The sequence below is a fragment of the Pomacea canaliculata genome, linkage group LG2 (assembly GCF_003073045.1).
Source record: "Pomacea canaliculata isolate SZHN2017 linkage group LG2, ASM307304v1, whole genome shotgun sequence".
NCBI classification, from domain to species: domain Eukaryota; kingdom Metazoa; phylum Mollusca; class Gastropoda; order Architaenioglossa; family Ampullariidae; genus Pomacea; species Pomacea canaliculata.
This window is the reverse complement of record NC_037591.1, coordinates 26471663-26486219: the sequence shown is the minus strand read 5'-3', so window position 1 is coordinate 26486219 and position 14557 is coordinate 26471663. Positions and strand designations below refer to the sequence as shown.

General features: G+C 41.6%; 1 protein-coding gene across 1 annotated transcript in view; it reads left to right on the top strand.

Moving 5' to 3' along the window:
- Positions 1–14557, top strand: part of LOC112555534 (neogenin-like) — a 40249-nt gene that overhangs the window by 13156 nt on the left and 12536 nt on the right. Inside the window, 16 exon segments of the mRNA XM_025223971.1 lie at positions 532–748; positions 1433–1578; positions 2845–3031; positions 3145–3295; positions 3645–3789; positions 4230–4340; positions 4539–4736; positions 4985–5080; positions 5227–5398; positions 5895–6034; positions 6496–6603; positions 6873–7067; positions 11012–11174; positions 11800–12041; positions 12420–12536; positions 13385–13546. Of these exon segments, the coding sequence (XP_025079756.1) occupies positions 532–748; positions 1433–1578; positions 2845–3031; positions 3145–3295; positions 3645–3789; positions 4230–4340; positions 4539–4736; positions 4985–5080; positions 5227–5398; positions 5895–6034; positions 6496–6603; positions 6873–7067; positions 11012–11174; positions 11800–12041; positions 12420–12536; positions 13385–13546 (2550 nt within the window).

The following is a 14557-nucleotide window of genomic DNA, read 5'->3' as shown; positions in this document are numbered from 1 at the left end:
CACCTTGCTCCTTCCGGCACTTCTTTTGTACACTGATACATTCTGAATCTTTCCCTATGACCTGAAACACCTCATTTGCTTTTGACCTCCTGGCCTATACTCCTTATATCATCTTGGCTCCACTGTGTATTTGTGTGTTTGTGTGTGTGCACCTGCATGTCTGAGAGGTATAACTTGTATATTTTGCTTTATGCCTTTGTATTGTTTATGTTATGTTTCTCTGCTGTGGGTGTGGTGGTGTTATATATTTGCATGCATCTGACTTCATCATTTTTTTTTTATCTTGGATGGCTTCATTGGTGACTTTCCTGATATTCTATGCACAATGCTGTTTATCCTGTTGGTTGTTTTTTCTCCTGTATTTTCTGTACCTAAATGCCTGTACTTGCTGTGCTACTAACTTCTCATGTGCATACTGGCTCTTATCTTGCTGTTTCTCATCATTCACCCCCTCTCCTGTGCTATCATCCGTAACCCATGACCCTACCTTCTGTGCACACCAATCCCTGTACCCACCCCTCAACTGAACAGAAACTCCATTGCCAACCACACACGCTCCCCATGCTGCAGCCCTGCCTGCCGGAGCCCTCTACTCGGATGTCCGAAAGCTGCCTGCGACTCCGACTAACCTAAGAGCGGTGCTAGTGTCCAGAAGGTTCATCACAGTTTCCTGGCAGCGGCCTGAGAACAGCGGACCCGATGACATCATTGCTTACTCTGTGTATTGGAGTGCCCAGGGCAGCGAGAGGTAGGGTATCTGCATCAGGGCTTCTGCTAAGGCTAAATTCTTTGGGGTCCCAGGGACCCCTTCTTCAGATTTTTAAGGGGTCCCTGTTCTTCGCCCAAATTTGAAGGGGACCCCATTGACGAAAATTGAAGGGGTCCTCCGAACTTTTAATGCGTACTGTACGCAATTTTTTGCGTAAGCAGAAGCCCTGTGCATGTCACTTGGTTCATACTGCTACTTGTCTATCACCTACACCCTTGATGGTAAACAAGCCACAACTTATGCAACATTTGTTTTGATTATCAAAGGTGTTGCTTATATGACTTTCAAAAGATAAGAGTGTCCAAAGTACTTAAGTCTTTTTTCTTTCTTTGTGATGTGTTACAGCATAAGCTGTATCTTACTAAACCTTATTTCCCAGAATTTATTGTTTCAAGCCATATGACCTCAAAAGATGTCATGTGCTAGACTCGTGATTAAGAAATAAATGCTTCTACCAAGTTGAGATTTCCAAAGATGGAGATGTTTTTAGTTCAGCATGGGGAGTATTTTCCTTCACTTTCATCACAGATATAATGATTGACTTGTCTTAGCTATGTATGGGTTGGAGAAAGAAATACACTTAGATTTATATTGGAATGATGTGTGTTTGTTTGCATATGTGCAAACGTGTAAAATAAACATCTTCATCTTTTCTTGTATCAGGGAGCGAGTGAGCAACACAACACAGACCGAATTCAATATTCAGCACCTGAAACCAGATACATCGTATGAAGTTCGAGTACGAGCTTACAACAAACATGGTCCAAGTCAGCGTGAAGCAACAATTGTTGTCACAACAGACCATGAAGGTATTCATGGGGTATATGGGTGTGGGCAGTGGGCAGAAGTGTGCATCAAAGCAAGTGTGTACAAATATCCAAGTGTTTGAAAGATGGATAAAGCGGTCTTATGCTGAAAATGTTTATGTTAGTATACAAGTTTTTCAAACCTGAGATAAAAGTGCAAAAGTTGATGATAATTGCGACTGTAAACTGTTTATGTAAATGGCATGAAAGCCTGTACGAACACCGCATGATGCTGTGTCGGAAAGTGTTAATGTTAGACATTTGAAAAGTACAGTACTAGCATGCACAGAGAAAGCTCACTCGGCTCTCAGAAGAAGCAGCAATGACTGGCCGGACAATCAACACCAAGAAGACTGAGGCTATGGGACAAGCAAGAAGCCTCACTCCAACTACATGGGGAATATATTACAGAGTCTGACTGTTTCACCTACCTTGGCAGCATAGTCAGCAAAGAGGAGGTGCAGATGAAGATGTAAGAAGCCGAATAAATAAAGCCAGGCTTGCATTCCACACCCTACGACCTTTCTGGAACTCCAAGGCATTATCTTTACACACCAAGATCTGCATCTTCAACGCAAATTTAAAGTCAGTCCTTCTATATGGGTCTGAGACATGGCTTGTGACAAACACCATCACCAACAAGACTCATTCATCAACAGATGTCTGCACCACATCCTCAACATCAGATGACCTGAAAAGATCTCCAATACAGACCTGTGGGAGAGAACCAGCCAAAAACTTGCAGCCAAGACATCAAGAAGCGGAAGCGGGGTTGGATTGGTTACACCTTGGGAAAGCCAGCCGACAATTTAACGAGACAAGCTCTGGGCTGGAACCCACAGGGGATATGCAGGTTTGGGAGACCCAGACAGACATGGAGGAGATCAGTTCACAGTGAGGTGGAGGCAGCTGGCATGACATGGTCCCAACTGGAAAGGGACTCCCAGAACCGGATCTGATGTAGTGGTGTAGTTGCAGCCCTATTCTCTACAGGGAATGAATAGGAAGAAGAAGCGTGCATAAAATATTGCATAGGCAGTTAATTGTTTCTGAATTTGTAGTAAATATACTTCTTTGCTCCAAAAAGTCAGCGACAACTTGTTATCATTGCATCTCAGTTTGCCAGCATATTGTGATTAAGCCTCTTCTAAAATTGGTGCTCAACACTGTCATATGACTGCCTGTTTTGGTTAGTTTTTTACAGCTTTGATTTTTTAATTATAAGGAAGCAGTTTTTATATGTTTTTTTATGAAACTGTTGTTTGGTAGTGCATGTACCCAGTCCACCTGTCAACCTAGTGGCCACCCCATTGTCGTCATCTGCCATCTATGTTCACTGGGGAGTACCTCAAGAACCCAAAGGAGACATAAGCCATTACAGCCTTGTGTACTATCAGGTGGGGTCAACAGGGGAGACCGAGATCCAGGTGCAGGCAACAGAACATACTCTGAGCAAGTGAGTTCTTTTTACTGATTAGTAGCTTTGTTTGCATGCTTTCATGTGTGTGTGTGTGTGTGTTTGTGGCTTTTTTGTACTTTTATTATAATTCAGAAATGTATGGTTTTCAGTTTAAATGCTTTCCAAGAGTATAGTGTGCGAGTGGTAGCACACAATCAAATTGGGCCTGGCATGAGCACAGCAGAAGTTGTTGCTCGCACTTTTTCCACCACACCAACAGCAACACCTGAAAACTTCACCCTAGAGGTCACAAGTGCTACAGTAAGTTTATAATTCTTATGACAAATCTACCGCATTTCTCTTTCTCCTTATATCCTGATTTCTTCCTTTCTTTAGGAGCTTACCATTTCTGCTAACATCTCTTACTACTACTGCCAACATTATTACCATAGATTTAAAGAACCTAAGCACATTATCACATTCTGGAAGTAATAGCAATTCAATATTTTTTTCTTCGTGTGGTATTTGATTATTTAGAGGATAGTGTGACATGCTAAAGGTCTTTTGACCTTTTTCATCTGTCATGTGTCATTTTATTACTTAGTGCATGATTGTGATCTTGTTGGTATCAATAGTTGTTTGACATTTCTCCTTTGCATCGATTATTTAGCGCATAGTTGTACGTTGGCAACCTCCACCACCTGAGACACAGAATGGGATTATAGTGGGCTACAAAATCCGCTTTAGGGCACAAGGTGATCGTGGTGGGGACACAGTTGTTACTGATGGCAACCGAAATACCTATGTCCTTACAGGTTAGTGTTGTAAATCTAAAAGAAAGTTCTTCTTGTTTTGAGTTGGAGATTTTATAATAAATTTTTATTTCTCATTTTTTTTGTTTTACTCTTTTTTCATGTTAGCTGTGTTCTACTTCTCATTGAACTGCATAAAAACTGTCATCAGTATTTTTGATGATTTTCTCACAGATTTCCCACACCATTATCAGCAAGAAAATATTTGAAGATACTATAATCAAGACAGCTGTTCATTTTACTGTTTTCTCATTCCTTGCCTATTTACTTTCCATATCATTTTTCTTGTGCTCACTATGGTAAAAACTACCCTTGTAAATGCTTGTTGGTAAAATGTAGCATTGTGAAAAACCCTGTAGCAGTACTGGTACCAAATGAAAACCTCATTTGTTTTGTAGATATAGAAATATAAATGTAAAAGGTGGTTCAACTTTTTGTTTCAGACCTAGAGAAAGGGACTATCTATCGTGTCAGAATCTCTGCGATGACAGTTAATGGGTCAGGTCCCATGACCCCATGGCTGCAGGCCACTACATACAGCAGCGACCTAGATGGTCAGCATAAAGACATTATATTTCTTGGTAAAAGCAATTCAATTTAATGTTAAGAGTGTCACTGCAGATACTATTGAAAACCTAATTCTGAGCTGGAGTAGAAGCTGAACAGTCTGCATGTGATTGGGTTAAGAGTTGTGTATGTATCAGTGTATACACACAGTAGTTTTTGCCAGTAAAACCCATGTCTTTATGCAGAGAGTCAAGTGCCCCCACGTCCAGCCCGCCTGCAGGCAAAGCCCATGGCTAACTCCATCATTGTGCAGTGGGCTCCACCTGCCCCTGACTCGAACATCCTTGTCCGAGGTTACATTTTAGGGTATGGAAGAGGCATTGCAGACGTTTACCAAGTTCGTCTGGATGCAGATACACATGACTATACCATAAAGAATTTACGTAAGCATTTTGTTTTTTATTTTTACTTTCTATCATTTTATAGTCTTTCTAAAATTCAAAAGAGTATGGCGGTAAATATGAATCTTTGTAAAATCTGATGACTACACTTTGTAATGCTGTCTAAAGTACACATTCGAAATTAAAGGCTCGTACTTTGATAATGTGACGAAAGGTTCAAGAAAGGGGATATGTAAGCATTCATTATTGAATTATAGTGTTTCTTTATTCAACCATATTTTGTTAAACAGAACCAGCATCAGAGTATGTGATCTCCATCAAGGCCCTTAATAATATAGGAAGTGGACCTAGTCGTTATGACACAGTGCTTACAAGTGAAGACATTGGTGAGTTCACCTGTAATTTGACTGTTATCTATATCAGGCATTTGAGCATTCACGTCTGCCATTATCGTTTGTATTTGTGATGTGTTTAAGGATATTGCTATCAGACATACCAAATTGAGTCACAGAGAGTGTTGTCATGGTTACAGTGGAAGAGCCGTCTACTCCAATGATGCCTCCCATAGGACTAAAGGCAATTGTGTTAACATCTACTACCATAGTCCTTACATGGGCAGATGATTCTTTGGGCAAAAGCCAGAAGATTGTAGACAATCGCTACTATACTGTGCGATACTCTGCTTTGCCTCGTGGACGCAACAAGTAAGTTGCACAAGACTCTTTCAAACATTGATTTACAGTTGAGAGGTGCTGCAAGAAACTCATGTCTTTAACAGCTTTGCATGTAGCTTGTGCATCATGATTAAGCTGGGAGCACCTACGGGCTACATATATTTCATCATCCCATTTGTCATTCTATAGACAGCATTTGCATGTTATGTTGCATTTGCCAGTGTATGTGTTTTTATTATTCTGTGTTTTTATATTTTTATGCTTTGAGCTAGCCTTTGGTGGTGGTATAAAGTGCCATATAAATCAACTTTACTGTGCAGCAGGATTACTATGTTTATAGACTTTTTTGGAAACAATATTGCATATAAATGTTTTTGTGTAAGTTTAATAAAAGGAAATTTGTATTCAGTGTACTGAAATATTTGACATGCATATGGTGATGCACATTGAGGTTGGCAGGATGATAAGAATACATTTTATATATTTTGGATTCGACAAAGTGAGTAACAAGTGTGGCTTATGACAGGTATCAAAATGCAACAGATCTTGTTGCACACATTGAAGGGCTGCGGGCCAACACACAGTACACATTTGCTGTGCGTGTGATCAATGGACGCAGACAGAGCACATGGTCAATGTCTGTCACTAACACAACACTGGAGGATGGTAAGCTCTTTCTATCTAACATAATGCTAAAGGGATTACTAAATTAGACTGGCAACATGATCAGTAATATTACAGTATTAGGGCTCTTAGTTTGGCTAGCTAGTCTAGTCATTCTTGTGGCAAACCAATATATTGTTCTTAATCAGCAGCACTGCGTAGGAGAGTTATCTATGCCAAAGTAATTTGTATTCAACAATTACAGTGGTACTTCTCCTTCAGTTAAAATGAAAATTCAGGTTAAGAGTTCGTAATTTGTGAAAGAGGATCTATGGGTACAATTTTGTAGCAGTAAAAATTGTCAAGTATTTGCAAGCAGTGTATTGAGAATTTGCTTCCCTATGCTCGACTGGGGGTGATGAGGAACAAGAAGCATTGAGAATTATTCATGTCTAAGAAAGCTAGTAACAGTTGCGAGTAGTTTACATTTTGTTCATATGTTCAGAATTGTACCTCTTTTCCAGAACCTGGATCTGAACCAAGAGACTTAACTCCTGTCACCCTTGATAACGATCCTTTAGCTGTTAGTCTCCACTGGCAACCACCTCAGCGTCCTAATGGCCAGATCACAGGTAAAATGGAAATACTTTTTCCCATTTAGATATATTCCATATGAAAACTCCTCTTCTTTTGCTATGCATGCAGCTATGTTATCAATGTGTGTTCTATCACAGACTGGTGTACACATCTACGATGGGTGAGTGTATGTTAGTATGAGCTTCAATTGTACTTTCAGCTCATGTCTGATAATCATCATTCCTAGACTTCCCTTTTTTCTTTTCCTTTTCTCTAGCATAGCTTACAATTATTGGTTATTTTTTAAATATTTCCTTTCTGCTAGGTTATCTGATTTTCTACACCACCGATGCCCAGCAAGATGACCGTGACTGGGTTGTGGAAGGAGTGGTAGGAGAGCGCCTGTCAACAGTCATTGCAGAACTGACACCTGACACAACCTACTATTTTAAAGTTCAGGCCCGCAATCGCAAAGGCTATGGTCCAATGTCAAACACAGTCAAGTATCGTACTCCAGCAGGTTAGTGTTAATGCCTGCATGCCTCACAAGAAATAGTAAATGCATTATTCCTGATATTTCTTGAGACATATTTTAAAAAGTCTATATCTAAATAAAATCAAATCAAACTTTATTGTCTGTCGAGGAAACCCAAGACAGAAATTTTTCTTTTGCTCACAAACACGTATAATATGATGGGCAGGCATTCATACTCATACATACATTTAACACACACACGCACCTACACATTCTCATACACAAATAGGTATCTTCACAGGATGCTAGTAGACCTACGAGTCCTTGTGTCTTTCATTTATCGTATAGTTATCTCTATAAAACAATTTATGAAGGCCAATGGATCTGTGACCCATGAAGGACAATGACAAGTTGAGCTTACTTTCAGAGTATTATAATGGTAGCTTTCAACTGCTTCCCTTCTTTGGGCTTGTAAACTTACTATGGGTTTTCAAAGAGACATTCTAGATACCACCCTATGAGCAGCAAAAAAAAAAAAAAAGTTTCACACCCATGTGATCCATTCTATAACTGCAATATTGGTGTGCATATGAGTGCATGCAGCCTGGATAACAGTTTTCCAGATGAATTGAGCAAGCTTGTATTAGCTGCTGGTTAACATCTCTTTCATCATCTTATATGTGTAACCGAGTGGTAAGGTGGGGTTGTATGGTGACAACAACAGTTCAACACTCGAACCAAAAAGCCAGGAACAGTCAGCAGGTGTGCGACCCTTTATTTCTCGTACGATGGTCACGGCTGCGTCAATCGCCCGAGGCGCTAGCAGTCGGAGCTGTCTCTTCTTTGTCGTGTAGCTGTGCGCGCTGTCTCCGCCGACTCTGATCTGATCTCCTCGTCTCAGCTCTGCCCTTATATACCTCTGGGAAGGGGTAAACTTTTGCGATGCTCTGATACGGTCGGAACCATACGCCGTTTTACCCTAGCCAATCACCGCTATTTGGCATCTCCCATAGCCAATCACCGCTATTTGCCATCTCTCACCATGCCCTAGCAGATCCCGCCAAAACTAACAACAATGCCGGACTACCGGCCCACTACATCCCCGCCGACTCTTTCTCCAACAGCGTCCTCGCTGATGAGCTTTAGCTAGCAAACTAGGGCTGATATACAAGCTCACCTAATTATGCTGGCCTCGGGGGGGCCTTCAATATTTAAACCTCTAAAGAAGATCTGTTGCTGCCGCAGCAACGCCTAGTCATATCAGCCGCTGGTATTATTTACCTAGTAGAGTAAAGATTTGCCTTGTAAACAAAATATCTGTACTACGCCTAACAGCTGAATCTGACCGACTGATTATTCTTTTCCCAAAATAACTGCTGCATGGGCACGAGGTGTATACAAGGGCAGGCATTCCGTCCATCTGTCTCGTATGTCATGACATTTCGTAGACGCAGCCGTGGCAAAATGAAATGAACAATAGCAACATAGACAACTAATGGTTACAACATATGTACGTGTTATCCACAGTGTCAGTGAATAGTGTCACACACCACTTTTCTATGCATCTGAGTTTATGCCTGTCTCACAGCAAGCCGCTGCAATTTGCTGTGCTCTGCAGGCACTGTCACTTCTGGAACCACAGGCACTGTCACTTCTGGAATCACAGTTACTGTCATATCGGGCACCACAGGCACTGTCACTTCGGGAACCACAGGCACTGTCACTTCTGGCACCACAGGTACTGTCACTTCTGGCACCACAGGCACTGTCACTTCTGGCACCACAGGTACTGTCTGTCACTTCGGGAACCACAGGCACTGTCATTTCTGGCACCACAGGCACTGTCACTTCTGGTATCCCTGTAGTTCTGGCTTGACGGGGTGGGACAGTAGTATACCAAAACAGAGTTTCTTCGTCACTGTCGTAGTCTTGACAATTCTGTGTCTCCGGCAGTTGACTGTCCTCTAACTCCAGAGACGGCTTCGCTGCTTTGATGTTGTTACTGCGGGCACGTGCAGGGCCGTCAACAAGGGGCCTGACTGTGTACACAACACTGTCATCAACAACTGGCTGGCTGGTGATATTACAGGTACTCCTGCCGCTCCGCCCATGGAATCTGTCCTGCTGCAGTTCTGCTTGGCTCTGCCGTCGTTGTGGTTGTCGCTGTTGTAGTTGCACCGGCTTGTCTTGAAACTTTTCTCTTGAAATCGGCCGGCGATCACTGCCTCGGCATTTAACTCCTCCGATACCACAGACGAACGTGGCTTCAACGCCTTTGTATGACAGTCTGGGTTCAAATTCCACCAATTCACCTTTGCCTAGGCTGCGGAAGCCTGCCTTGTGAATCACTGAATGGTGGACAAAGACGTCTTGACCGCCATTATCAGGTGTGATGAATCCCCATCCCTTTGCCACGTTGAACCACCTGCAGAAACCTCGCCTTCTGCCCCCTCCACCATCGCTGTCATGGGGATGGTCTGACCGCTGGCTGCCTTGTCTGCTGTCGTCGCAAATATTTATGTCTGTGATGACGATCAGCCTCGGAGGGGAAATCCCTTTGTTGTGTCGTATGAAGCCGGGAGGCCGCCTCCATCTCCAACTGTGTTACTCGTGCAGTCAGACGATGTATCTCATCCTCCCTGTCATTACACATCTCCTCTGTCTCTACACGTCGGGCCGTCTTAAGGAGATCGACAAAAGAAGACCCATGGTCGGCGAGCTGTCTGGATGTTTCACGTCGGACCTGGCTGTGTTTAAGTCCTTTCACAAAGCGTGTCGCCAGGTGTGTACTGGATATGGCGTCGCTCATCAGGCGGTTTGCTTTCGCCTTTAAATTTCGCAGTGTCGCAGCATATTCGATGACCGCCTCCTCACTCTGCTGTCGGCGGTTATAAAAACTGGCGATAATGTCTATAACATCTCTCCGCTCGCCGTATGCCTCTCTCAAAATATCCAAAATCTTTTCCGGCGTGTTTATCATGTCATGAGGGAACATCAGAACTCGCCGTCTAGCAGGTCCCTCCAGCGCATTCAGAATATAAACACACGCGGCATTCTCAGGCATCGGGCATAGGGCAAGACCTATCTCCACCTCTCTTTCAAACTCGTCGACACTTGGCCCTCCGGCAAACTTCTGAAGACGGACTAAATGACACGTTCGTACAGCCTCTGCTGTACTGTCGCCCTCTGCAGCCATATTTCACCTGCTGACTCTGATCCTGCTCGCAGCGCCAAAGATGTAACCGAGTGGTAAGGTGGGGTTGTATGGTGACAACAACAGTTCAACACTCGAACCAAAAAGCCAGGAACAGTCAGCAGGTGTGCGACCCTTTATTTCTCGTACGATGGTCACGGCTGCGTCAATCGCCCGAGGCGCTAGAGGTCGGAGCTGTCTCTTCTTTGTCGTGTAGCTGTGCGCGCTGTCTCCGCCGACTCTGATCTGATCTCCTCGTCTCAGCTCTGCCCTTATATACCTCTGGGAAGGGGTAAACTTTTGCGATGCTCTGATACGGTCGGAACCATACGCCGTTTTACCCTAGCCAGTCACCGCTATTTGGCATCTCCCATAGCCAATCACCGCTATTTGCCATCTCTCACCATGCCCTAGCAGATCCCGCCAAAACTAACAACAATGCCGGACTACCGGCCCACTACATATGGTATTATGTAGATAAGATGTTTGCATACTAATTTGAGTGCATGTGTGTCTGAGAATATGGAAATATGTATATAATTTTTAATGCTTTGTCCAGACAAAGTGCAAAAAAAGTGTGTACACATTACTTTTCATTCTTAGTAAACTCCATTGGCTTGCCCATAGGGCAAAGTAGCATTATATGAGTTAATTTTATTATTCTGTCTTTACCTGCTTCCCTGCCAACCTGCAGTTTTGTGTTAATACAAACACACTTGCCTTGTACATGGTTATGCATATTATCTCAAACACGTGTAATTTTTGTTACTAAATTAGCTTTGTGTTTGTTTGAAAGTGACTGAGAGTCAGCAGACACAAGGAGAGGAATCTGGAGGGCTACCTGTGAACATCATCATTATCATCATTGTCTGTGTTGTTGGCATCGGCTTCTGCGTTGCTATTGCCCTTATTACAATTTTCCTTTGCCGTCGCCGTGATAATGCCCAGACCAGAGGCAGGTAGGTGTCTATATTTTCACCACACCTTAATAGCTATTCAGTAGTATTTTCTAGTCTTTTAGTAACAGTATGGAAATCATGCATCATCTTCAGTGTAGTTGTTTCACAGGCTACCTATACTCCAAAATTGTAACAAAATACATCTCCACACAAACTGAGCTGTACAAAATACAATAAAAAGTATCTTTATTAATCTTTTTGAAATTGATGTATCTGTCAACAATAATATTAAAACAAACACACAAAAGAATATAAAATGTCTATATCCAATTCTAGTTCTCCATTTGTACTTGTCAACACTGAAACTTAGTCTCATTCACATACATTACATTTCTGTATGTAATTCATATTGCCACTAAAAATAGGAAAATAAAGAGATCAGTACAATAATTAAAAAGTATACATAAAAACAGATGCTTGAGAATGGGAGCAAGCAGTATGGCCATCTGCATTCCTCTTGTTATCTCATCCATGAACTGACTATGGATTTCAGCCAGGACAAATGAGTGCAGATAAGGTTTGCTGATTGTTATTTCCATTAATGGATACATATGAAAAAACCACTACAGCAGAATGACTAGGACTATGTCACATAAATAATACCCCCTACCCCTGCCCTGTGCAGTTACAAGTCTCCAGTAAAAGCTGCAAAGGCTGTAAAAGGTTCAGGAAAGGATGTGCCCCCTGACCTCTGGATCCATCAGCCATCTCACATGGAGCTGCAGAATATGGACAAAGGGCGACGCAGCGAGTCCTCTGTCTCAGTGGCAACAAGTACTCTCCCGCGTGTGTCTCATACCTCAACAGAACGCCTCGATGAACTCCCTGGAAATGCAGAAGTTGAGCGACGGCGCAACTCTTTTGTTGGTCAGTCTGAATAAGAAGGGTACATTCAGCAGCATCATAAATGATTGTTGTTGTCATTTGATGTTGAAAATTTACTTAAAGCTCTGTTGGGTGAGAGAGCAAAGAAAGACTTAGTGAAGGATAAATTTGAACAGAACTTTTATTCAGAAGAAACATTTTCAAATAATGAAGAACACTGATAAGATAACTTAACACTATGATAAAAATTTCATTAAGGGTCAGATGTGACAAAAACTGGTAACTTATTTTTAATTTATTTTTTCATTTCTTTTTCTGGCATTATTTAGCAAGTGTGGGCGCATGCATATGTTTTCATATTTTTCTAAGTAAGAGAGCTGGTTCTAACTCCTTATACATTTGAAAATATTCTTGTAACAGGAGAAAGTGGTTATCCTTCAAGTGGTGAAGAGAGGTATCAGCCTGTGCAGCCACGAAACATCATCCGCCCAAAGCCCATAACGCTGCCTGTGGACACCCAAACACCTCCTAGGGAGCGTAAGTCTTGTGACTCAACTCATAACTATGCAGAGTAATGTATACTATTTCCAGGCTTCGTCACCCTTACTAGCAGTAGGTTTGGTGTTAGTCGAAAAATTTCCCCCCAAATAAAACAAAACGCCCCCTTTTTTTTCCTGTTGTTACCCTCATCATTGGCATTCCTTATGAACAAAACACTTTTGCTATCCAGTGTTAAGTTTTCTTGTATTTAAATTCTATATATAAAGAGGCTTACTGTGATTAATTCCTAAATCATGCAACGTAACGTCGTCTTTGAAGAAAACTTTTGCTACTAATTCCATTACCTGTTCTCATTGAGATGAATACTCATTACTCTTTTATTTTTACGCCTGTTTTATTTTTATTTTGAGAGATGGATTGAAAAGAATTTGATTTATTTTTTCATGTGTAACTATCCACTTTTTAAATGTGCGTCGATCCTGCATGTAAAACCTGAGGCTGTACAATAATCTGAATTCAAGAGATCCCCCTTCCCCCTGTTTTTTTAAAGTGAATGACCCTTCACTTTTTGACATACCTGAATAAAAGTTTTTAATCCAAAAAAAAAATAATAAAGCAAGCAAGCAGTAGGTTTGGTGACTTGATCATTGAGACTTCCATGTCAGCATACAGCAACCACATGTAAGAAAAGGAAAAGACGATGTTTATAGGAATCTAATTAATATGCAAAAGACAGCTGGCATTATGCACTATTTAGGCATTCTATGAAAAGCGGGTGTGAGTATTTAGAGCAGCCAGAGCAAGATGCTGATCGACTATCTGCTTCTATATAATTATTGCTTTTGGGTCAAGACTTGTGTTAATACTGTCTGATGTCTCCTCAGCCATTGCTACTGTGACTGCCCTGCCTAATGGTCACATGCTGGGCTATGGTGATGGGGGAATGGCAGGTATGAGGCCTGTCTACCCCCGTACCCAATACAACACCCAGTATGCAGCTCAGCCACCCCGGGTACATGCAGGCGACATTCCTCATTCAGCAGCCAGTGAGTTAAAGTGTTTTTTTTTTTTTTTCTTAAATCACTCGCAATTACTTGCCTTATTTGCCCTCTACACCCAACCCCAACCTTCACCTCTTTCTTTTTTCTGGCTTCTGCTGGCCTCCTCAATCTGGTTTGCGTGTGTGCCAACATGCATATGTGTGTGTGGAAAATTTAAGCCTTAGTACCCTCTGCATCTCAGAGTATATGTAACTTTTTACAGTTATGTCTCTGAGTCTAATTGGATCTTTACTGTCTCTTAAGTTTAAAATAAGGTTCTTTATTTGTCTTTGTTCATCTTTTTCTCTCTCTCACTGAACATCTGTGTCAGATTCTCTGGCCCTTTTCCTTGTTTATACAGTGTATGAATCAACCTGAGTGACTTGTTTGCTTGGTTCCATGTCTATTTCTAAGCTTGTGCAAGAAGCTCAGGGCCGGTTTGTATTTATTGTTCTCATTCCTAAGATTTATTTCATCGAGTTCTGACTTCCTCTCATCTTACAGTTGATATATTTGTATTACTTTTTTGACAGCATCGTGTTGTCAGTCAATTACTTTGGGGTTGTCTGTTTTTCTGTTACTTCATGATTTGTTATTATAAGGCAAGTTTTTAAACAATACTGTGTCTTATGAGGCTGTGTCTAAGTATGCTGTAAAGACAAGTGTTTGTTTCAGATTGAAATGAAGGCTAGAATGTCTCCAAGAGACATTCTTGATATAGCTTGTGTCTGTAAAATTTTGTGTTTATACTGAATAATAATGAATGCCTATGATTTATTTAGAGTTTTAGAAAAGGCTAGTGTTCTGTAGTAAAAGATGAGGGGGTGGGAGAGAGTGTGTGTGCACGTGTGTGTGAGCATACATGCACATCATTATATGCATGTGTGCACGTACAAGTGTATGTTCAGGAGATAAAGAAAAGTCATAAAATCTTAAATGATTAACGGCATGGAGTTCTTTGTTGACTTTCATGCATGATGGCATGGGCTTTTCGTGTTGCTCATATCTGTGCATGAA